General features: G+C 45.1%; 2 protein-coding genes and 1 long non-coding RNA gene across 3 annotated transcripts; 2 read left to right on the top strand and 1 right to left on the bottom strand.

Annotated features, from left to right (window-relative positions):
- The first annotated feature begins 3,021 nt into the window (after nt 1–3,021).
- Nucleotides 3,022–4,683, top strand: HOXD9 (homeobox D9). The gene is made up of 2 exons (XM_070956882.1): nt 3,022–4,006; nt 4,451–4,683. Exons 1-2 carry the CDS (start codon nt 3,022–3,024, stop codon nt 4,681–4,683), a joined length of 1,218 nt encoding a protein of 405 aa, XP_070812983.1.
- Nucleotides 4,684–11,483: 6,800 nt separating this feature from the next.
- On the top strand, nt 11,484–13,225 carry LOC139309185 (homeobox protein Hox-D8-like). Its single transcript, XM_070933296.1, has 2 exons — nt 11,484–12,078; nt 12,930–13,225. The coding sequence occupies exons 1-2, from the start codon at nt 11,484–11,486 to the stop codon at nt 13,223–13,225; spliced, it is 891 nt and encodes a 296-aa protein (XP_070789397.1).
- A 5,201-nt stretch (nt 13,226–18,426) lies between these two features.
- Nucleotides 18,427–20,143, bottom strand: LOC139309402 (uncharacterized). Its single transcript, XR_011599862.1, has 2 exons — nt 19,981–20,143; nt 18,427–19,034 (listed from the first exon to the last, which is right to left on the bottom strand). It is a non-coding gene; the product is annotated as an uncharacterized lncRNA (long non-coding RNA).
- Between the last annotated feature and the right edge of the window lie 3,420 nt (nt 20,144–23,563).

Genomic DNA, 23,563 nt, shown 5'->3' with positions numbered 1-23,563 from the left:
AATTTCCCTGCAATCTAGGCAGGAAAGTTTTGATTGTTCTTGTACCAAATGTCAAGATAATGGAGCCTGGGACTTTTTGCATCCCACATTCCTGCAAAATAAATATTACTAGCAGTCACTTTATCTTCTGAAAAAAAGAGGCTGGAAGAGAGGGAGGAAGGGAGGAAAGGAGGAAGGAAGAAGGAGGAAAAGGAGGCAGAGAGAGAGGGCGGGGAGAGAGAGAGAGCTTGGGGCAAAGAAACATTGAAGCAAAAACGACGTTTAGTGGGAGTTTGCAAATGAAGGTGACTCTCAAATGAAGTCCAAATGGTACCATGGAAGAGAACATTTGTAATTCAGGGTTGGACTGAACAGGGTTGGACAGGGTTGGAAGCTGAACACGGATCCAAGCATTTGAACTTCCATGGAGTCCTTGGTAGTCTCTGGGCTTGGTTGTTTTCTTGCAGACGTTTCATTACCAAGTAATGTTTGTCTGCAAGAAAACAACCAAGCTGAGAAAGTACCAAGGACTCCATGGAAGTTCAAATGCTTGGATCCGTGTTCAGCTTCAAAGAGTAGGCACCCCGTTAACACCCCCCCCCCTTGCGTTCTAAACCCAGACTTCCAAAAATACTGCATTGCTTCCCTAGCCCAGAGCATTCGTTGGGTTCGCTGCTTTTAGTCGGGCGAAGGAAGTTTTTTGAGAAACTGGCGAAGGGCTCCGTCCAGAGGAAACTGTTTTGAGTGTTACTAACTTCCAGGGATGTATTGAGAAAACTTTTCCCATTAGTTTACCCACTAGTTTTTATTTCTTTCTCTGCTGATGTACCTCGCCTGTTTTAAACTAAATGCGTTTTGATCTGGTGGATCGAGCACGTTTTCCCTTATACTTGACTGGTTGAAATGTCAGTCAGTTTGGTATCCGGACACTTTGCTGTACATAACGTAAATTTGGATTTGTTAACATCCTTTGAGGGGTGAAGAGGGAAAATACATTTTCAACAAACACCCACACGCTGCCATTCTTCGGCAGCGTCTCCGAGCCCACTTTATTTTGAACATAAATTCTGCGCCAGCCGAGGCCAATGGATTCCACAGTGTTATACCAATTAGGATAGGTACGTTTCTCAGTCTTACGCGTGGCTGGCTGGGTTGTGCGTGCTTGTGCATCGACATACAGGCACGCAGGCACGGGCATCCACCTATAAACGTGTGCGTTCGCCGTAATAGACAGTAAGGCTTTCACGTTGTTGGAAATTAAAAGGAATAGAGCTGCAAACTCGCAACACGCCGCCTTCTAGCAAATCTCCGAAAGGAGGGGTAGAAAACAGGAAAACGCCCCACCTCGTCTTTCTCCGCCTTTCGGGAGGCCAACGTGTCGGACAGAGGCGTCCGACTTGTTTAATTGACGCAAGACCTTGGATTCGCACGGATCTTGCCCCTCATTCAAAGCAAAGCCAGGTCTAGCCTCTCTGAAAAAGAAAAAAAGGGCGCGCTTGCAAAAAAGAAAGACAGGAAGGAAGGAAGGAAGGAAGGAAGGAAGGAAGGAAGAAAGAAAGAAAGAAAGAAAGAAAGAAAGAAAGAAAGAAAGAAAGAAAGAAAGAAAGAAAGAAAGAAAGAAAGAAAGAAAGAGAAAAGGGGGGGAGGCAGTTGAATTACTAGAAGCCCGGCGAGACCATTGTTCCTCTAGTGCTAAAACCTACAGCCGGAAACTTGGCCTCCACCAGTCCATAATACAGGCTGTAAAACGCGGCTGAAGCTCCTCCATTTAATTGGGTCGAAGGGGGGGGGGAAGCGAATGGAGGTGGCCGGAGGCTCCCAGCTAGTTTAAAAAAACAAAAAAAAAAAAGCATTTCTTCCTGGAAGTTGGCAGGGCCGCCCCCACCCCTCCCTCTTTCCGACTGCTGTCTTCCAGCGGGCTGGGCGTAGCAAGGCCGAGGCCGCTCCATTCATTCACTAGGCGCACTCATTCATTCATTTTTTTTTATTATTATTATTCTCTTCCCGAACTCCTGGAAGTTATACTACCGCTTCTTTGAAGTCCTTTGCTGTTCAGACCTCTGGGAAGCGCCGACATTCAGCTTGATGTTAGCCCTGAACGCAGAAGTGGGGGGGAAAGAGGGGTGGTGGTGGAGAAAAAGGGATGGAAAAGGGGAAAGAGAAAGACAAGAGACTGAAAGAGGGAGAGAGAGAGAGAGAGAGTGTGGGAAAAGCAGAGGCTCCGTGCCATCGGTCCGTTTTATTAGACGACGAGCACATTAATCTGTAATCAAATGCATCTCATAAAAAGATTTATTGAAAAGCATAAAATCATGGCGGGGAATGAGAGAGAGAGAGAGGTCTCGACTTCCACCTGTTTTCAAACAAGACCAGGGGGCAACCCTCCTTTCTTCCCACCACCACCCCTTTTCTCCCACTTATTCAGGGGTTCCCATTTCACTCGGGCTCTCCCGGTTTGTCAAAGAGATTCCGTGGCAAAGCGAGCCCCGCACTGCGCAGTTGCACGAGGTGCCTCGCCTCTCGCTTCTCTGTGGGGCGAACCGGGATCGCGACGGGCGATCCTTCCTTTCTCCCTCCTCCTCCTCCTCCTGGCGATCTTTCAGGGGTTCCTGGCAGCGGGAGAGGGGCGAGTTTAGCCGGGCCAGCGCTCCCCGCTCGTCGGATAAACGACTGGCAGCCCAAGAAAGGCGAAGAAATAGTCCGCCAATTTGCGCCACAGCTCTCTCTCTCTCTCTCTCTCTCTCTCTCTCTGCGGGAGGGCCACGCCCTCCCGGACTCTGGGCTGAGGCAGGGCTAGCCGTGGAAGGATTCGGCTCTTCTTCTCGCTCTCTTGCCCCCCCCCACCCCCCGCGGCGCGCAATGTCAGGGCCTTCGTGTCTCCAAGGCAGTTGGGAGGGCTGCGCTCCCCTATGGCCGATGTGAGAGAGAGAGAGAGCGAGAGAGAGAGAGCGTGAGGGGCGCGCGCGCTTTTACGGAACGCTGCCAGCCGCCCTTGCCGAACGCCAACCTAGCGGATTGATTTACTTCGAGTTATTGGTAAATATGATCACGTGGGCGGAGGGACCAATAGTTGACGCTGGGAAAGGCTGCAAAATTCCAAGTCGGATTCTTTTCCCCGGACCGGGAGAAAATCCCCAGTTAACAGTGTTAACCACTTTTTTTTTTTTTTTGGATCTCTCTCTCTCTCTCTTCTCCCCCACCCACCCCATGCCGTGCCACGGAGGGAATCTCCCCAAAATGTCGTCGGGCGGCGGCGGCGGCACCCTCCGTAACTACTACGTGGACTCGCTCATAGGCCCCGACACCGAGGAAGGGTACTACGGAGGAAGAGCAGGCGGCGGCCCCGGCCGGTTCCTACCAGGGGGTCACCCTCTGGCCGCCCCCCGGTTGCCGTCCAGTGTGGCAGCCGAGGGATCGGAGTTCGCCCCTTGCAGCTTTACCCCCAAGCCGTCCGTCTTCTCCTCCTGGCCGGCCCGTCCTCCTCCTCCCGCTCAGCCCTCCCCTCCGCTGCAGGGCATCTACCCTCCGTACGTGGCCCCGCCGCACCTTGGAGGGTCGGGCGAGGGGGCCAGGTACGTCCCTTCCTGGCTCGACCCCTACGCTTCCTTCCGCGGCAGCCACCACGCCGCCCTCTCGGTCTCCGACCCAGGCACCGTCGCAGCCCCCGGACGCCTCTACGGCATCGGCAAGCCGGAGCCCGCCGCCTCTGCGTCGCTTGACCCCCGAGCTTTCGCTTCTGCTGCCTCCGTCCCGTCCTGCGCCTCCGGTTCTTCGCCCCCACGGACTGAGAGGTTCACCCCCGGCGGGGGCCGTTCTCGCGGACTCGACTACACGTGCGACTCCTTTCTGGCCGAGGCCGGCGAAAAGGCAGCGGCGGCGGTGTCTGCCGGGCTGGGTGGACCCGCTTTCGCCTCCACGGCCAGCAACGCCAGCCTCAGCCCGGCCAAGCCAGCCTCTGGAGGCAGCCGTAACCCCAGCCCGCTCAGCGACCTGAAGGAGGAAAAAGAGGAGCAGCAGCTTGGCCCAAGTAAGTTTTAAAAACAAGAAAATAAAAGAAGGAAGGAAGGAAGGAAAAGAGAAAGAAAAGAAACCACACACGCACAGACACACAGAGGAGCTGATTTATTGCCCCAACCTGTAAGGCTCCAGTGTGCCAAAGGGATAGTTTTACAAACCTATAAAAACGTCTAGACTCCTATCCCAGCAAAGCAGCCACAGGCACCCATAAAAAGGGAACCCCATAACCGCCTTCTATCATCAAGAAGTCCTCACTCATCCAGCCCCACAGACTGGGCCTTTCAGGCTTTTATGATAATCTCTCCTCCATTGTGAAAAGCGCAGGGATCCTTCTGAAATTAATTTAACGACCTTCCTCTCATTTCTCCCCCTTCCCCTTCGGCTGCCCTCTTCCCCTCACCAAATCCCCCTCTCCCTTATTTTCTTCCCCTCTCCTGTTACCCCTCCTTTTCAGATAACCCGGCTGCAAACTGGATTCATGCTCGCTCCACCAGGAAAAAGCGCTGCCCTTATACCAAATTCCAGACTCTGGAACTGGAAAAGGAATTCCTCTTTAATATGTACCTCACCCGAGAACGGCGCTATGAAGTGGCTAGGATTTTAAATCTCACAGAGAGACAGGTTAAAATCTGGTTTCAGAACCGGAGAATGAAAATGAAAAAAATGAATAAAGGGAAAAGGGAATAAAGGAGAGTAACACTTTGAGGCATGTATTTGTGAAAATATTGTAGTGTGGATTTTTTTTTTTTTATGATGATGATGCACACAAACACACATGTATACACAGCAATTAATTGTTCTTAAATGTTATTTTCTCAGGTGTGTTGATTCAAACTTTAGATCAGAGGGATTTTTTTAAAATGAAAGATATCGGGCGAATGATACTTTAGAATGAAAAGGGATGAACGGGAAAGACTTCCTGGAAAAGCTGGGTTTTTTTTCCTTTCACCTTCCACTTGGTTTTGAGATATAGTGTGTGCATATTGTTTGGGGGCAGTTTATTGTGTGATGTGCTTTGCACAAGTGACTTAGAACACCCTCCTTTCCAGTGTCTTGCCCAGAGTTACAGCAAAGTTAAGGAGCTTCAGGATAGAGCTGAATGGTCAAGCAAGCATTTTTAACGCACTAGCACACAAAGCCTGCACTTCCTCAAAGACAGCTTGACTGTTTCCCCAATCTCTCTGGGTTCTGTATACTTTGTTTTCCAAGACTCATGTCAGAGAGGGGGACTAGGATGGGGATTCTAATGTGTAGCTAACATCTAGGACTGGTGGAAACTTAATAATTCAAGTCTTAATCAAGAACCTAAGAATTATTCAGGTAGTCTCTAAGAATGTAGGCAATTCCAAACAGGGTAGGGTTCCCCCCCCCCCTTAAAATGAAGGGGGATTATTATTATTATTGTTGTTGTTAATTAAATAGCCAGATGTTTTTTTAAAGAAGGTAAAATCACAGCTGCCAGTTATGAGACTGGCCTTCATTCTCATTGAATTATGCACCTAAGATGTCATAATTGTAATCGTAATCAGCATAGTATATGTGTGGATCCAAGCAGTGGCCTTTTGAAATTGGCAGATGGAAAGTTTGTCACTGAGAAGTTTTCTAAGTGCCATCCAAGATGTTTTGGTATGGCATCAAGGGTGCCATTATTATTATTATTATTATTATTATTATTATTATTATTATTATTATATTTGAACACAGCTTCCTTTCTTCAGTGCAGTGTATTAAGAGTGGTACTTGAAGCTTTATTAATATTCCTAGTCCTAAAACACTTTGGCTCACAGTCTGTACTTTTGTTTTATTTGCAATCCTATTTAAGAATGAATTATTATTATCCATTCACAACAATGTGAAGCACATCTGCCAATTCTTTAACTAGTGTTGGCCTTTATACATATCAAGATCTGCCGTAAGTTGTAATAATATATTGGCGTAGTATATATGTGGCTTAAAGCAGCATGATCTTCTGAGTTGACAGAAGAAAAAGTTGTCAATGCGCAGATTTTCTAAGTGCAGCCAAGATTTTTGGGTTTGGCACCCAGCATGCTGAAAACCACTAGGACAACCACAGCCAGTTTATGCCATAATCTTTCAATTTTGATTTTCAGATCTTGATACCTCGTGATAAAGAATTCTGCAATCCATTATGCTCTATTATTAAGTTGCTTATTGTTCCCTGTTTTTTGTTTGCTTGCTTGTATATGTCTCAGGTTCTGGAATAAAATTTTGGCTCATGAAAATAAAATCTTCAGCTTTTGAAGGGGAAAGCAAGTGGGGACACAGATTATCTAGGTGTGACATATCTTGCCTCTCTATATCCCCAAAATTGCCTGCAACACTGCCCCCCCCCCCCCCGCGCCATTTCTACCAGATCATCCGTAGTCTAAATACAGTGACTGGCAGCATAGAAAGACCAACTCCATTCTTCAAAAGTCTTTTCAGTGATTGAAGGATTTTCTTCCAATCCCAACAGATTACCAACCTAGGAAACAACAGTATTTTTCTTGCTGGCATCCTACAAACATATTGCTTGTTCAGAAAATAATAATAAAAAAATAATACAAATAATAAACAAACAGTACAAAGTTTTCTGGACCTATTTCTTTTTATGGGATGGGAGAATGGTGAGATTAACAAATTTCTATTTTGAGATTTTTTTTAAAAGCAGAAATTAGTTATAATTATGGTATTCTGTACCTCCAAATGGTATCTTCTGGAACTTTTTTCTTAAAAAAATAAATAAATTTATGCCAGAAAAAAGTGATAAATTCCGCTCTTACCTGGCCAGTTGTGCCAATAATACTCAATGTCTATTTAATCCTGGCCTTACATCAATCAAATATTTACCCAAGTGACTTCTTGTGAGTATGTTTACATGCCTGTGATTTTTTTAAAAAAAAAATCCACTAACAAGACTTGCTAAAATCCACTAACAAGACTGTGAAGTCCTATTGACTTCAAGAAATGAGATTTAAAAACCAGGAATGGATGGATGGATGGACGGACTGAGGGAGAGGCGAGGATGTGGGAGAGAGAGAGAATAGAGGGGCATAAATGTTTTTTGGAAAGAGGGAAGTATTGATCCATTCTGAATTTAAGAATCTAGAAATAAATACCGCCTTTTAAGGTATCTGAACAACGATTTAAACACAGAGAAACTGCCTCAGGGACTTTGAGTCTTCTTAGATCTGGAGATGGTATCACACTTCCCTTTTCTCTGCTCCCCACTCAGCAGGCCAAAGGATAAAGGGCCAAGAAAAAGGTGCTGGATTGGTGCTCTATTCATCGCCAGCTCTCTGCCTATCATTCTTTTTGAAAACAGGAAGAGCCAAGGTATAATAAAACCATTGAAAAGAGCAGACGTCTGGACCTAATGAGTTTACAATAGGGGATGGTACTTTGAGACTATCATTATTTTGATGTTTGTGGGGTATTTTGGAAAGGGTGAAACACAAATGCTAACAAAGTGAGGTCTTAAAATGTTGGACCATAAATATCAACGTATAGACGCCAACATCGGAAAAGTTGGGACAATTCTTGGGTTGAGATTGCCATTGGAGGATCAGTTTAGAAAAACAGAAACTGTTTTTAAACAGATTGGGAGGGGGCTAAAAGCGGGCTAACAGACGTGACAAAATTAGACCCCTCTCAAACTTACCAGACATAGCAATTTAGAGCAAGAAAAAGCTCATTTCAGTCTTCGGAATTGAGCTGAACTGAAACTAAACTTCCCAGGGTTAATCCAAGTCCATGTGTATTGATTTCAAAATGTCACTAGTTAGTCTGGTGGATTCTGTCTGGAAACATGGGCGTCTTCAATCTCTTCCAAGTTGCCTGTTCTTACGTGTGCTTGAGAGTTCATATTTAGCATGACATGGAAGGGAAGAATTATTACCGTAACATCACGCAGGGAAATGAAGGCTAGGGTTAGGATTTTAAAATTTAAAATAAGTTCAAAAGCAAGTTCAAAAGGGAAAGTGTATAATATGAAAATAAAAACAAATGTGAAAAATTCAGACTGCATCAAATTAGTTCAGATTTCATAGTGTCTTCAAATTATTTTTATATTTTCCTCTTAAATAAGGCATTTGGTTAAGAAAAAGACATAGTAATGAAATAACCTATGTGCAGGCTAATAGAGGACAACACTGAAATTACTGTATCTATTTTGCAATTTCTAAAAATGTCAAATAATAATATACAAGAATACTTTCTCTTATAGTTCATTGGTAATTTTGCAATAATGCATACTTTGCTTTAAATTTTGGATTAGGTCAATAATATTCATACAAGGAAAACTAGCATAGGAGATTTTTTTTTAAATTAAAGGAGATTAAAAGACAATGGAGTTAATTTTCTAATCTGTTGAAAAAAACTGATAAAAAATGGGATTTTATTTGGAAAGCTAGTTTAGATTTTGTTTGCCACTAGAGGGCGATATCGCTCTATTCTCTTATAATTTCCCAGTTTTGTCCAAGAGAATAATTGTTTAAAATATGTATATAGTTTGGGTTTGTTTGGGTTTTTTTTTTGGCGGGGGGGGGGGAGGACAGAAAAGAAGAAAAAACATGGATTTTATTTTTCCCCCATCAGCATAAGTGAACATGACTGTTATTTAGTATGTTTTAATTAATTAAGGGGTAAAAGAAGCAATTCAGCATTTCCAAAGTACTTATAATAATTTATCAATTAAACTTAATTATTAAAGATTGCATAGGTGCCAATGAAAAATATGAATATTCAGACCATTCTTTTGTATTTAAAGCACATGGTAGGAAATTAAGTGAGACCTATAGAAATGTGTACTTTGTTTATTTTACTTTATTTTATCAAGAGGTTAATGTTGATTTTATGGAAACAAAACAGAGTTTGAAGTTTGCCCCGCAAGGGGTTCAAGTTGCACTTAGGGACATTTTATTAATTAAACTTGTACACTGCCTCAATCCCAGAGGCAACTTACATATTAATATTAAAGCAGCAAATTTATATTGGTAAGCAAAAAAACCGATACCCAATTAGTCATTAGAGAGGGCGTGGGTGGGGGGGGAAGCAAAATCTGGTGTCAAGTTTTATAATCTTTTGTTCTTCCACTCTGGTTTCAAATGCAGCAACTATAACATTCAGTTAAAGGTCTCAGCAGATGGCAGCACTTGGATGAGCCCAAATTAAGCAGGGACACAGCTTGGAAGGAACACCATCAGGAAATCTCAAGCAGAGACCTAGCAGGGGTAGCCCCGGAGTCCCAGAAGAAGCCAAATGGTAAACCACTCCTGTCTCCTGCTAAGAAAACTGCTCAAATGTGTCCATGAAGTGACTCAGAGCCCAGCTTGACTTTTTTCATTCCTGGAAATATACAGGGTGACTGGAAGACAAATAAGGCCTTCTGTGTGTGTGAGGATGGAAAAAAAAGTCTCAAGACAATCCAAAATCTGTTCTGCTATGTTGCCAATAGTCTCACATTTAATATCTTTGCTGTATGAGAGTTCAGAATAAAAAGACAGACACAGAGCTTAAAAAGAGACATTTATTTGAAAGCGAGGCCCATGACAATGGCTAATCAAAAGAAACAATACTTATATGTTAACAGGGCTCAGATCCTCTCCCACTCCACCCCAAAGAAGACATACATGGTAGATACAAGCTGGTGGAGATCTTTTAATGATCATGCTGAGCTGGGGGATCTGACTTTATGGCTTGCTCTGTGCGGGCTGAGTGTTGGGGCAGAATTTCTCGTACCACTGCTGTCTGCCATGCCAGACTCCCAAATCAAGGATTTGAATCTCTGGCCCGGACGGCCCTAAAACAAATGCCTTCTGCAGGTTCTGTTTTCTTGCCTGGCCACCACACCTTTTCCAAATGTTCCCCCAAGACTCTCCGTTCGATTCAGGCACATGCTTTGGGCCAAAGACACAATCACCAAACCACCCTCGGCTCTGCTTTGGAAAGGCAGCTGTTGAGAGAGAGAGAGCGAGAGAGAGATACAGGCCGGATTCGGCTGTTCCCCGACTTTGTGCCGCCTCTCCTGGGGAAACATTCCCCCCCACCCCCTCTGCCGCACCCCCCTTAATGGGGGTGATGTTCACTTGCTTGGCTGGGCTAATGACGCCCGCCGATGGGGAAATTGTGGAAAGCGTATTCATGGGCATGATTGCCATTAAGGGCCAATGAAGGGGAAATGGGCATTGCATTTGCCCGAGGCCTTCCCAGTCCCACTGCATCCGCAGTCCTCACTCTCCTCCCCCGCTTGGTGGGCTTCGCTTTTCTGCGCTTTCCTCCTCTGACCCAGGCTATCCTATCAACCCCATCACAAACATCCCAATTCGGTGGAGAATACCTAGGCCAAGGGCGACTAACATGGCCTCGAAGACACGTGTGGTGGTGGGATACCACAAGTCTCTCCGTCCCCTGGTGCCCTCTCTGTCGCCCTGGTCCCTTGTGGGGTTCTCGTGCCTTTTGAGGGACCCCGCTTCGACAAAAGCGCCGGCCCAGGGAATTGCATCCGCCTCTCCTAACAGGCGAGGCTTTGGGTTTTTCTGGGAAGCTGGGCAAGGCCGTTTGATCCGGAAGCAGAAGTCCTCTTCCCTATCCAGGCTGGCCACCACTTTGCACATGTCCAGAGGCACGGCTCCTGAAAGAAACGACTTCGCTGAAGGACTATAATAACCTTAACATAGATCACAACCACAGCACAATCCTGAGCGATCTCTGCCCCCCAGCACTACCCTTCTGTAGCCAATCCCAAAGGTTGTCTTGTCTCCCCAGAAGTCCTACGGGCCTTCTCCACTCGATCGCTTCTCCTCCTCCTCCTCCTCCTCCCCCGCCGGAGATCCTCGGCGTAGTCCGCGCTCTGCCTTTCCCCTCCAGCCCCTCCAGCGCTCTGCTTTATCTGCCCTTGATCGCTGTCCGCTCGCGCTTTTTGCGCTCAGGCCTCGCAGCGTGGAGAGCCCGGCGCTCACCAAGGGGCGGGCTGCGGGGTGGGCAGAGGATAGAGGCTGCTTGCCAGGGGCATCGAGGGGGCTACTTTAGGAAGGAGGGCAGGCGGGCTCCGATTCCGGTTCTCTCCCTCCACTCCCCCCCCCCCCACACACACTCCATACTTAGTCTGGGACTTGGTTGTGGCCTCCGGAGGTTGAGCGAGCCAAGCCAAGCCAAGCCGCTCTCCTGCCTTGCCCTGAACTCTGGCCCCTGTGAGTGAGTGAGTGTGTGGCGGCGGGACGGCTGGTTGGTGTGTGCCTAATAGGAAATAGTAAAAGCAGTGAGGCAGGTCAGTCGGCCAGCGATCACGGCCCGGCTCTGCTCCACGCCGCCAGCTCGTCCGCGAAGGAAGGCAGCCGCCGGAGCAGCCTGGCCTAGCAGCCGGGTTATCCGGGCGGCGGCTGCGCAGGCCTCGGTTGGTGGCGGCGGGCGCTGCTGCTCTCCTTGACTTGCTGCTGCTGCTGCTGCTGTTGCGGCTGGCGGCGCCTCCGCTCGCCCCCCGCCCACCGATGAGCTCCTACTTTGTCAATCCGCTGTACTCCAAGTACAAGGCGGCGGCAGGAGGGGGCGAGCCGCCCATCAATCCCGCTTACTACGACTGTCACTTTGCGCCCGCCGCCGCCGCCGCCGCCGCCGCCCTGCTCTACGGGAACAGCGCTGCAGCCGCCGCGGCCGCCGCCGCTGCAGCCGCGGCCGCCGCCTCAGGCTACCCCCCTGCGCCGTCGGCTCCTGGGCCCGGCCCGGCCGTCAGCGGCGCGGACTACTTCCATCCTTCTCCCCACGCTCCTCTTCCTCCTCCCCACTCGCAGCAGCAGCAGCAGCAGCAGCACCTGGCCGGGGGGAGCCCCTCGCCTTACCAGCCTCCCCCGCCTCCCCCGCCTCCTTTGCAAGCCCCCTGCTCCGGCCTGCCTTGTTCAGCGGAGCCGACCAAGTTTTACGGATACGATAACTTACAACGACCGACGATTTTTACGACACACCAAGAGGCCGAGCTGCTTCAGTATCCCGACTGTAAATCGTCCTGTGCTAATATTGGCGAGGAACCAAGGCCCTTAAATCAGAGCGCGTCTCCTTCTCCAGTGTTTCCCTGGATGAGACCACAAGGTTGGACCCAAACTGATTCCCTTTATTCTTCCCGTTCCCTTTCTCGGCGGCGGCGAACTAACTTCTTCCTTCTTTCCTTTCCTTTCCTTTCCTCTCCTTTCCTTTCCTTTCCTTTCCTTTCCTTTCCTTTCCTTTCCTTTCCCTCACTTTTCTTTCTTTTTCTTTCTCTCTCTCTCTTTCGTTCGTTCGTTCTTTCTTTCTTTCTCTTTCCTTTCCTTTCTGTCTGTCTGTCTGTCTCTCCTTTCTCTCTGTTTTTTTCTTTCTTTCTGTTACTTTTTTCTCTCTCTTTTCTTTTCTTTTCTTTCCCTCTTAAACTAAGCTGCCAGTTTTACCATCAATCCCCTTTTTCTTTCTCTCGTTCTCCTTTTACAGTTACATTATACTGTAATATTGTTGTTATAGTGATAATTCCTTGTTAACAACACACTCGGTACAATTGTTTCTGACAATATTAGGATTTCTTAAAAACGCCCAAACCACAAATGATTTGAATTGTGGCATTAAACCGATATTTTGAAAGAAACAAGAACAAACCAGAGAATATTTCAGATGTTATGCCGAGTGTTACTGCGTTTGGATCACGTACGGTACACTCAGAGTACTTGGATTTATAGCGACTTAATTCACTTTGTTAGTTGTAACTGAGGAAGAGATTTGAATAAATAGCCAGAGCTCATGCTTTGTGCGCTGGAAAATAATTTGTTCAACATACTTTACTCTCTGGGGCAGGAAAGCTAAAAGCGCTGGGGCTGCGAGCCAAGCTGCTGCTTTTAGTTGTTTTGTTTCCTGGTTTATTATTTTTTTCTTTCTTTCCTTTTGTAAAGAAACGCTGTGGTTTTTGTTTCCAACAGCAGCTCCCGGGAGGCGGAGAGGGAGGCAAACCTACAGCCGTTTCCAGACTTTGGAGCTGGAAAAGGAGTTCCTGTTTAACCCCTACCTGACCAGGAAAAGAAGGATCGAGGTCTCCCACGCGCTAGGACTGACCGAGCGGCAGGTCAAGATCTGGTTCCAGAACCGGAGGATGAAATGGAAAAAAGAGAACAACAAGGACAAGTTCCCTGCCACTCGGCAAGAGGGGAAGGAAGGAGAGGTCAAAAGGGAAGCCGACAGAGACCTCGAAGGACAAGCCTCGGCCCCGGCAAATTAAACTCTTCCTCTTCCTCCTCCTGCTGCTGCTGGGAACCTTGGCCAAAGACTTTGGGGCATCAACGGATAGAGGGGCCAGGTGCTTGTCTTGGTCTCTGCCACGTCCATCATGATTGGGACTAATCTCAAGGCACCTTTTGTTGTCTTTGAAACTACCTTTTGACATTTCTGGGCTAGATGAGAGTTAGGCTTTTGTTTCTGCACTGGGCCGCCTTCTTAGTTCGATTCCCATATGGCTACTGCTGCTGCACTTTCTACATTTTTTATTGTCTTTCTTTCCTTCCTTCCTTCCTTCCTTCCTTCCTCCTTTCCTTTCCTTCCTTCCTTCCTTCCTTCCTTCTCTCCCCCCCCCCAATTTCCCTTGGCCTTTGATACTAAAAAGGATAGCAGTTTTTTACCTACAGATTTTTACTGGGGATTTATGTTTTCCTACAAGGACGGAACGTCCGGCCTCTCTTATTATATTTTAAGAATCAAAGCAGCTAAGTGCACTTCTTTCAATCGCTTCAAATTCTTCAGTTCCCCCTTCTTTCTCCTAAACTAAGTTAATTAAGAAAGGAAATAATTTGTGGGCCGATGAGGGAGATAAGGAAATATTTTAATTTTAAACACTGATTTTTTTTTTCATTATCGATAATCAAAATAATAATAAAAAAATCCGACGTGTTATTTATGACCCGGCTTCTTCCTTCGTATTTTCCGTCTATCACAGAAAGTAGCTCAAGGCAAGCGGGCAAATTATGGAGGCATTTGGGCCCCGTTTCTCCGAAGGGTCCTCGAAAGCGCTTTGTTCCGGGACCCCCTTCCAGCGTTCCTTGCCCTCCTCTTTGGAAAAGCTGAGCCTGACCCGAGATCCAAGCCGTGAGCCCAGCGCCTGCGACGGGAAATCGAAGCCCCTTCCTTCCCTTCCTTAACCCGCGTGTTTTGGGAGGAAGGCGAAGCCCGTTTTGTTTCACACGGCCCTGCTTCAGGTAAACGCGTCTCGCTGTGCTGCACCCTGGAAAGAACGGCTAGATTAGTAGTCAGTTGAAGGCAACAAAGTATTAAGGCAGCCAGGCTTCTGTCCGGCAGGCCGCGGAGCCCCCACTGTAAACGCAAAGCCGCCTAGATTCCTGCCGGATACGCGAGTGCGAAGATCAGCTTCCGATTGATTTTCATGGGATTTCAAAGCAAGCGCCGATTTCCTCTGGTTTGGGAGAGGGAGTGACAGGCCGACAAACCAAGGCTGACTTCCTCTCAAAAACCGTGGGCTGCCGAGACCCTTCTTTAACACCTAATGTTGCTTCTGCACCAGTCTCCTGTTGAGAACGGCTATTGTATATTCTCATCTCCATTGTTGAGAATGGACATTGTACATTCTCGTGCATATTGTCGAGAATGAATATTGTCTATTCTCATATTGTTGAGAATAAATAGTGTGTATTCTCACATATTGTTGAGAAGGAATGTGGGCGTATAAATTTAAATGCACGCTTCTTTCTTTCTCTTTCTCGCCAGTAAAAGAGCCCTTGTAACATTTAGGCTTATTCAAGGTTAGTTGATGTGGCCATGCCTTACTCAATGAACACAATGTTCTGCATTTGCATGACCCGCTGAACCAGTCACTGGGCTGCTTTTACTAATAACACACTTGACTAAAATGAGGTTGGTTAGTTTGTGCTCACATATTCACCACCACCACAAGTTCTGACCGGATCTTCTTGAAGACAAAATGTTGGATTTTGGTATCTGGAAAAGGAAGTCTAGTTATACATCCAGTATGCTATCCACATACAATCTATCAAACTTGCAATGCACATATGTGTTGTTGTTGTTTTTACCGTTCAGGGTGAAATAGAAGCTTCATTATAAATATGAATCTTATTCAGTTTTCATATTAATAACACAATTCCAAATATCAGTTATTTCCTATTTATAAACAGTTGCCTTTCTTAGTCGTTCTGACTAGTTAGTCTGCTGGGATTATCTTTAATCTGGGTATTTCCAAGATCAGTTATCCCCTATATATATAGGAGATTTATATATATATATATATATATATATATATATATATATAATATAATATATATATATATATATAATATATATATAAATATATGTGTGTGTGTGTATATATATATATATATAATATAAATATATGTGTGTGTATGTATAGATAGATAGATATAGATATAGATATAGTTAGATAGATAGATATACACACACACACATATATATTATATACATATATAAAAATATGTATGCTGCCCTCAGTCATTCTGGCTATTAGGTATGATCTGCTGGGATTATCTTCATTTTGGGAGTGGTGCTTTCATTTGGATCGATTGGTGCAGTATCTTCTTTCTTTTCTTCCTGTAAATAGCAGTCCAAGCATGCTGGTCTATATCTAGGAAGATATGGAGATGTTCAGAAGCCTGGTTGCGGAATCAGAAACAAAGGAAAGTTGAGGAGGCGGTCCTAGCAACAGCAAGGACATTCCTACATACCTTCTCCCTGAAAGCCTTACAGCAGCCTCCTCAGAGGGACCAATATGGTGGGATCCTTGTATTGCAGTGTGAAAGGGAGAGACTAGTTTACCTAAAACCACCTAAAGAATTCTGGAATAACTGGGCCAAGATTTGAAGGTGGTTTATGTTGAAGATGGCAACAAGATTCTGCAGCTCAGGCTCTTTAACTACCATGCTGTTACCGTAACTAAGGTGCAAATTGCAGTTAGTAACAATTAAGCTCACAGGTCTGTAGCAGCCCCAGATCTCATAGAAAGAGAGAAACCTCTTTAAGTACCTTCAGTGAACTTTTCTCTATGCTGGAGCCACTGTGTGTGTGTCATGTTTGTAGATAATAGGTAGAGTAGACGGTTCATAGATTCCTCCACAATTTGCTTAAATCTCTGGTGAATTCATTTCCTCTTCCTCGTCTATTTAGAAAATGGACTGAGATTGCTTGTGTGCATGTATTGCATATTTACTTTTATGTATTTGTATCCCGCCTTTATTATTTTTACAAATGACTCTGCCCCCAAATTTACAATTTACAACAGAATTACTGAGAGGGATTAGCCTGTTACCCTGTTTTTTCTGGTTTGTAAACTTGTAGACAGCTGTTTTATTTTACATTCTTTTCTCTGGTATAATTCTCCCCACTCACCCGTGGGGAGATCCACCCTCTCCACGATACAAGTAAGACATATAAAACAGCACCTTTTCATATCTATGGCCATTCTTATCCTACCAGCTCCATTTATTTCAATGAAATTGTATGATGTAGTCCAAACTAGCACATATAGCCTTTAATGAGGAATTGTTTTTTCCCCCACATCGCCCAACGAAGAAACCATTAGTATTCTCTTGACAATTTTAAACAGGATGCTTTTCCGCCTTAAAAATGCAGCTAAGCTAAACAAAGAGCTTTCTCCATCAAGAAGCCCCTGGTTGATTGTGGTTCAGAAGGCTGTCATCTGAACCGCATTTGAGCTTTCATTTCACAGCTCCAAGATAATTGTTTAGAATTGTGCTTCCCCAAGCAATTCACAGCCCTGTCTTTGGAATTCCTGCACCTATCGACCCCAGCTGGCAGTGGGGAATATGGGTGTCATCCACTGTATCTAAAAATCAGTAGTTGAAAGGGACAGGTTTACAACTGACCAGTACATAGAGAGCAGCATTCCATACAGTGAATTAGGGTTACATGTTTTTGAAACCAAGAACAAACTAGCCCATAAGAGTCTTGTTCTTGTTGCACTGCTAACCAAGGTATTTTTTTTTAAAATCTTCTTTCTCTTCTTTTCTTTCCTTCCTTCCTCCCTCCCAACCCCAAAGGTCAGAAGTCCCCCCAAATGCTAAAAGGCAAGCAGAGAACAGTCTCTGGCAACCTTTGCGACATGGTATTGGGAGCTTTTTGAAAACTTCGAAACTGAGGACCATCGCCGTGTGAATCACCCCCAATAGCATTTCTACCACTTCAGAGCTGCTTTTTCGTAACTTGTGTATAGAAGCTCTTCCCCCCCACCCCCAACCATATAATTCTCTTTTCTTTTAAGAAATCTCGTTTGGGCTTGAATGAACACACAGTTGTTGAATGTTGCACACACAGAGTTCTTTGCTCTATAGACTATCTGCTGAACCATTAGCCTAGCTAGTCTCTTTCTTGGATCCAAAGGAGTCCTCCCTGCCTGAAACACACCCCCACCCTATATTTTCAGCATTACAGTAGCAGACTGGGAGCTCATCCACGTGAAGGGTCTGCGGCAAAAACTGCAAAGCAGACGATTTGGTGCAGGAATTTGCATAAATGCGGCAAAACGCCTTGCTGGTCATACTGCCCTTAACTTATACAGATTAAGTCTAGGGAAGCAGCCCAAAAACCTGGCAAAGGAGAAAGCGCATTTGTTCTAAGTATACATATTAAACAATGAACAGTCTGTAGTATTATATTTTTAATTGTTCTAAATTAGTATTGTATTTTGTAAGTCATCCAAAGTCCACTGGAGCGGATGTCTATATTAAATCTAAAAAGAATAATAAAAAAAATAGAGATGAAGTATTTCTTGCTGGAGGAAAGCAAGACTTGGCTGAATGTTACAATGCAGGCTTTGTACAAGTACAGCTTCCTCAGAAGTTAAGTCTTGAAAGATTAGGTGGAACTTACTTCCAGATGAATATAAGCATGCAAGCAGGATTGTTTCTAAAGTTTATAGAATCAATGGGGGAAGGGGGCAGATGTGTCTGTGTTGGATTTTGGAGATTTCATACAACCGGCAGCACCTTAACTGAAGGAGACACCCATTTTTTTCCAAGTTGAACAAAGAGGGTGCCTCACTTTTAGGCAAAGCTAGTTCAAAATTAAACTAGGATGCTTTGAATGAGGAAAGCACTATTCTTTGTTGTTCTTTTGCTCACTGTAAAGTGTTATTTTTCTATAGCATTCTATAGTAAAAATCACCCCCAAAGCTGGGCTTCCTCTTCTTGGCAAGTCTAAAAATTGGCATCAAAAGAAACACCTCCCTTTGTGTCCTTTTTTTGAAGGCAGCAGCCATTTTGGAAGCAGAGACTATATAGTCCTTCAAGGTGACACATCTGCATTTTAAACATTGAAACTGAATCTATTTGTGTTACTGATTTGGGAGCAAAACCCAAGTGGGCACAACCTGCCAGGATGGCCACTTCCGTTCTACAGCCCACTTCATAAACCAACTCCACAATATGACCCATAAATGTTTATTTCATACAACTTCACACAGAGAGAGAAAGCATTAATGGGTTTACAACAAGAGGCAAAAACATTTATTACAGCGAATTTCAATTGTTTGCTTTTCTGGATCTAGGGCAGTGAAAATAATGATTTCTTTCGCTTCCCTTTCCAGCCTTAACATCTTCCTTAGAAGAAAGTCTTGTTGACTTCAGTCCTACTTTATGTCCACATAAAAATAGTCATTTCCAACAACTAATTAAGGTTTCATTTTTTAGGGATGTTTTGTTTTGTTTTTCTTCTTGAAAAGAATCATGTACCAACCTGTCAACAATTGCTAAAACAGCACCCAAAGCAACAAGATTTAGGCAATGGCGATTTAAAAAAAGGAGGGATTTTGAATGGCTAACACCCTAAGAAAGAATAGAGGAACAAGTCATTGTGGCGGAGTCATATATCCAGATTCAGCTGAGCTTTGGAAAGCCAGTGGTTTCCCTTTTCTGACTTTTTTTTTTTTTTTAGCAATTCTGGGTGCATTCATTCTTCCTTCTTTGGTGTTCCACACTTTTCCATGCTGCAAGGCTACTGGATCCCCACAAGGCCTATCTGGAGAAAGCCATTTTCTGCAACCAGAAAGAGAGTCATGAGAGCCTGTGATTTTTATTTGTTTCCCCCAAGAAAGTTGCTTTAGGTGCCACTGCTAGTGGTAACCCTTTCTCAAGGAGGGGGCCCTGCTCCTGCCTGAACAGCAATTTCCAACACTGTGCTCCAAATTGAGAGATAGATAGATAGATAGATAGATAGATAGATAGATAGATAGATAGATAGATAGATAGATAGAGTAGTTTTAATGTGAAGGATCTCCCACATTTGGAAAACGGGACAAAAAAGGGTTAGAACGGAGCAGGCCGTGTTTCTACCTTGACAGGCCTGTTAGAGCCGCCTGGCCAGAAAGGGAGGGCGACTGGGCTTTCTGTCCCGCGCTAAGGAGACAGAAAGCCTCGCCTGGCACACAAGCCAAGGCATCCCGCCGCTTCCAACTGGGCCTGAATGAGAAAAATCCAGTATAGAAGGAGACTCCTCTGCAAGCTTGGCTCTACAGACCTCCCTCTGGCTTCCCTCCCTCTTCCTAAACTGCGCAATTCAAGGCCCAGTCAGCAGCCACTCTCTCAGGCCTCGGACGCGGTTCTGGTGGAGCTGGGAGCAGGAAAGCGCAATGGCGGGAGCAGGCCAGAGAGAGGGAGGGAGAGAAAGCGGAAAACAGTACTCTACTGGGGGTGGGGTGGGGGGGTGGGGGCAGCTGCAGCGGCCTGAGCTAAAAAAAAAAAAAAAAATCCGCAAGGAATTGCAGTAAATTCCTTTTTGTTTGAAGAAAATTTACAGCTCGGTAATAGAGCTTTTACGACCGACTTGGGCACGTCATTGGCTGCGCCTGGTCATGTGCGAGCGCTGCTGGCTCTCCGGGCCCTCTTTCCCCCCCTCCCCTCTCCCCCCTCTGCCTGATTTCCCTGGCGAATTTCACCCCTGCATTCTCCTTTCCCAGCGCCTCGACCCCCGTCTTTTCCCAACCTTTGTCTCCGATGTGTGGCGCATTCCGGCTGGCTAGGCTCGGCGATCCGACCGAACCGGGGAAGGCTGGTTGGTTTTTTTGTGGGGTTTTTGTTTTTTGCTTTGCAAGCCGCCGTCCCCAACGCTCCCCTTGCAGCCAGTCCGCTCTCCTCGCCTTTGCCACCCCTGGATGAGGCGCGGAGTGCGGGCAAGACGGGTGGGCGGGGAACGGCGGCGGCTGGGGGTGGCGGGAGGGCGGCGAGCCTAGCCAGCGGGGCAGCTTGTTTAGTCCTGGCCACAAAACCCCCTTTCCTTCACGCCCTGCCTGCCTGCCTGCCTGCCTGGCGCCTGCCACTCTTCAGGTTATAACTGGACTCGGCTCCCGACCGAAGGCGCCTTGCAATGGATTACAGGGATGCGCCCGGATTCCTCGCCGCTCCGTCCTGGCAGCGATCGGGTAAGGAAGTCCTTTCGTTTTCATTTCTGACTCTCGCCGCGGGGACTTCCCTTTCCCTTTCCCCTTCGGCGCTGGAGACGCCGCTCCAGAAGTCATAAAAGAAAGTGGAAGAGGTTGGGGGGGGGGAGCCCGACAGAGCAAGCGCCCACCCTGCGTTTAGTAAGTAGTAGTAGTAGTAGTAGTAGAGCACTCCCAGAGAGGAAGAAAGGGAGAGGTGAGGTCCTGGTCCTTTTGTGCCCACCTGCCTGCCCCATACGGAGGCTCCCCCAGCCCCTTCAGACCCACCTGAGCCTCTCTCCCCGACGGGGCTTCAGCGGCTTTGTGAAGTGCGCTGAGCCTCGGAGAAGCTGGAAAAGGAAAACAACAAAAAAAAAAAACCTATCAACGACAAATCCACAAAGAACCAGAGCGATTCCAGCAAAAAGAAAGAGAAAGGGAGAGAGAAGGAAGGAAGGAAGGAAGAAAGAAAGAAAGAAAGAAAGAAAGAAAGAAAGAAAGAAAGAAAGAAAGAAAGAAAGAAAGAAAGAAAGAAAGAAAGAAAGAAAGAAAGAAAGAAAGCCCTCACTGAATTCCCTCCTCTGCGGTTTCCTCTCTTTCACACCCCCTCTTCCCCATTTTAGAACACTCCCCCCCTTAATGTTTGGTCTACTAATCGTAGAATTCCAGCGTCTAATGAGCAACAGGTGGCTCTCCTTCCTTCCCTCCCTCCCTCCCTTCCTCCCTCCCTCCCTTCCTCCCTCCCTGTCTCATCCGGGTCCCTAAGAAGGCGCAAACCTGAGGTGCGGCTTGCACCCAGGTTTGCTGCAGGGTGATTGCGCTTCATGCGCCAGCCAGAGAGGTCCTGTGGCAGCTTAGGTGCGGGAGTCCCACCGACTGAGTAAACGTCTCTTTTCGATCGGAGTAGCCGCGCCGAGATGTCTCGACAGCTCGACCCTTCCTTCTCTCGCAAGGCAGAAAACGACAGCCCAGGTTCGCGTTAAATTTCTGGTTGCTTTTGGAGGGCGAGGGGGTGGGTTGGGGGGCGTTCATAAGATTCTCTCCAGACAGTGTTCCGATGCTGACAATTCCTGGCCACTTTTAAAAATGGGGATCTTGTTTCTTTTTCTTTCTTTCTTTCGTTTTTTTGCTTTCTCGCTTGAAGGAGTGTATTTTAAGCAGAGCAATTAAACTGTTCTTTAGTATACAGTCCTACAAATCTGATCTGCACTGAAAATCTAAATAGATTTCAGTGGTAAAGTGCAATGGGGAAAACGGCACAGGTATGAATGATATCCATTATGGTCATCTAAAAAATGGAGTACACATATTTAGGATTCAGACATTACTAATGCGTTATACAGCCTATGGCTAACTGAATGAACTGTGGGTGGGTGTGTATATGCATGCATTGGGGGATCTGTTGTGTTCATAATAACAGCAGAATGGATTTTTTTTTCCAGCTATATTCCTGATATGTGTAAGTAAGTTATTTCAGTAAGGCTTGTTGCTAAATAAATATAGGTAAGATTGCAGACAATATATTGTATTTGCCCAGTAATGTTATTGTTTTTTACTTTTTAAATAATTCATTCTTTGCAATGTAAGATAGTTTCTGCATTGTTGCCTGGGTAAGGAAAAATGTTTTGCTTTTCTATATATTCCTAAATAAAATTAATATAGTTCCCCAAAGTCTGTTATTTATTATCTCATTGAAAAACAAATGTGCATAATGTAATTGCTAGAATTATATTATTTCTGAATATATATACAAATACTGTATTATAAAATGTTTAATGGTTCAATAACCAACTAGACTGATAGGAATAATCCTCTTTTTTGCAGTTTTTGCTGAAAAAATATAAAGTGTTTAATTTTGTCCTTCTCTTGAATTATTAAAAGGGAATGGATATTCAGTTGAATGTATATTTTTAATTACTTTTGTAAAACACCACTTTCTAAATATTAGCAACCATTCTAGATGGAAGAATAAAACATCATTAAAAACTCTAGTCCAAACTGCAAGGTGATTGTAGGATTACTGCATATCGTAATGGCTCCCATTTATATCTGAGATTGGCAAAGCATTACAAACAATAATATTCATCTGTGATTAGGGAAGTCCGCCCACTTTTTCTTCTGCTATACAACATCTCTCCTCCCCCATAACTCTAGCCATTAGAATTGAGTTTAGTGTAGCTGCATTGATGACACAATACACACCTTAGCTAGAGGTATTTAGGATTTAATTCCTGAAATCTTATTGTTTGCATCCCATTTCGCAGTGGGGTTTTTCAGCTGGAAATCTGTCTCAATCCACAACCCAATTAAGATTAGTACTTAGATAAAAGTAATTCTTCTTATCTATCTAAATTTAGGGGATGGAAAGAGACTATATTGGGATACATAATACAAACTAATTAATAGGCTGACAAGACTCTGGATCAAATTCCTGCTTCTGGACATGTCCCTTCAGTGGAAGAAATTCCATTGGTTTCAGGCCAATCTCCCCCCCCTCCTTTTTTTAAAGTAGTTAGCAAATATCTTTGAGATGGCTTGATTCTTCACAGAAAATATGGTATTTGTTAGCTGGAAAGAATGCAACCAGACTCCTTCTGATTTTAAGTTCCATTAAGAAATGCCCAAAATTGTACAAATGTATCTCTTAGGGTCCAGTGCTGTTCAGCTCTATTCATTTTTCAAAAAAAATTTATAACATTCACATACTAACAAAATGAAGCCTTGCTAATCAAGCAAAAAATAGAAAAAATAGTTTCATCAGCTGCCTAAAATTAAAATATGAAAAATGGGGAGAAGAGCCACATCAAAGTGTAAAGGGTAATTTGTATGGCATAAAACCACTCATTCTTGATGATCATATCCTTGCAGATGTTTTGTATGGGAAGCAAGGAGGGCGAAAATAACACTTAAACCACTAGTTGTGTGTATATTAATCGTAGTCCTGCAAGATGAGTGTGTGTGTGTGTTCACACATACACACACACATATTCATTCATTCGTTTCATGGCTTCTTGTTGAATTGCTTTGTGTTTGTGTGATTTCTGATAGAAATGTATTTCTGGTGGGCTGTTTTATGAGATCCTGGAGCTGGGATGGGGGGGGGAGGTGGGAGAGAGATTCGGAACAAAGACAGTATTTCACTCCTTGGTT

Source organism: Pituophis catenifer, unplaced genomic scaffold (genome assembly GCF_029215685.1).
Source record: "Pituophis catenifer annectens isolate HBS135680 unplaced genomic scaffold, rPitCat1.0.hap2 SCAF_1, whole genome shotgun sequence".
NCBI lineage: Eukaryota > Metazoa > Chordata > Lepidosauria > Squamata > Colubridae > Pituophis > Pituophis catenifer.
This window is presented reverse-complemented; position numbering and strand designations above follow the sequence as displayed.

Excerpts from the sequence above, each read along its gene's own strand:
- HOXD9 (XM_070956882.1), top strand. The coding sequence starts at position 3,022 with ATGATCACGTGGGCGGAGGGACCAATAGTTGACGCTGGGAAAGGCTGC. Across the intron at positions 4,007-4,450 it reads GGAGCAGCAGCTTGGCCCAA|ATAACCCGGCTGCAAACTGG; the intron begins GTAAGTTTTAAA and ends CCTCCTTTTCAG.
- LOC139309185 (XM_070933296.1), top strand. The coding sequence starts at position 11,484 with ATGAGCTCCTACTTTGTCAATCCGCTGTACTCCAAGTACAAGGCGGCG. Across the intron at positions 12,079-12,929 it reads TCCCTGGATGAGACCACAAG|CAGCTCCCGGGAGGCGGAGA; the intron begins GTTGGACCCAAA and ends TGTTTCCAACAG.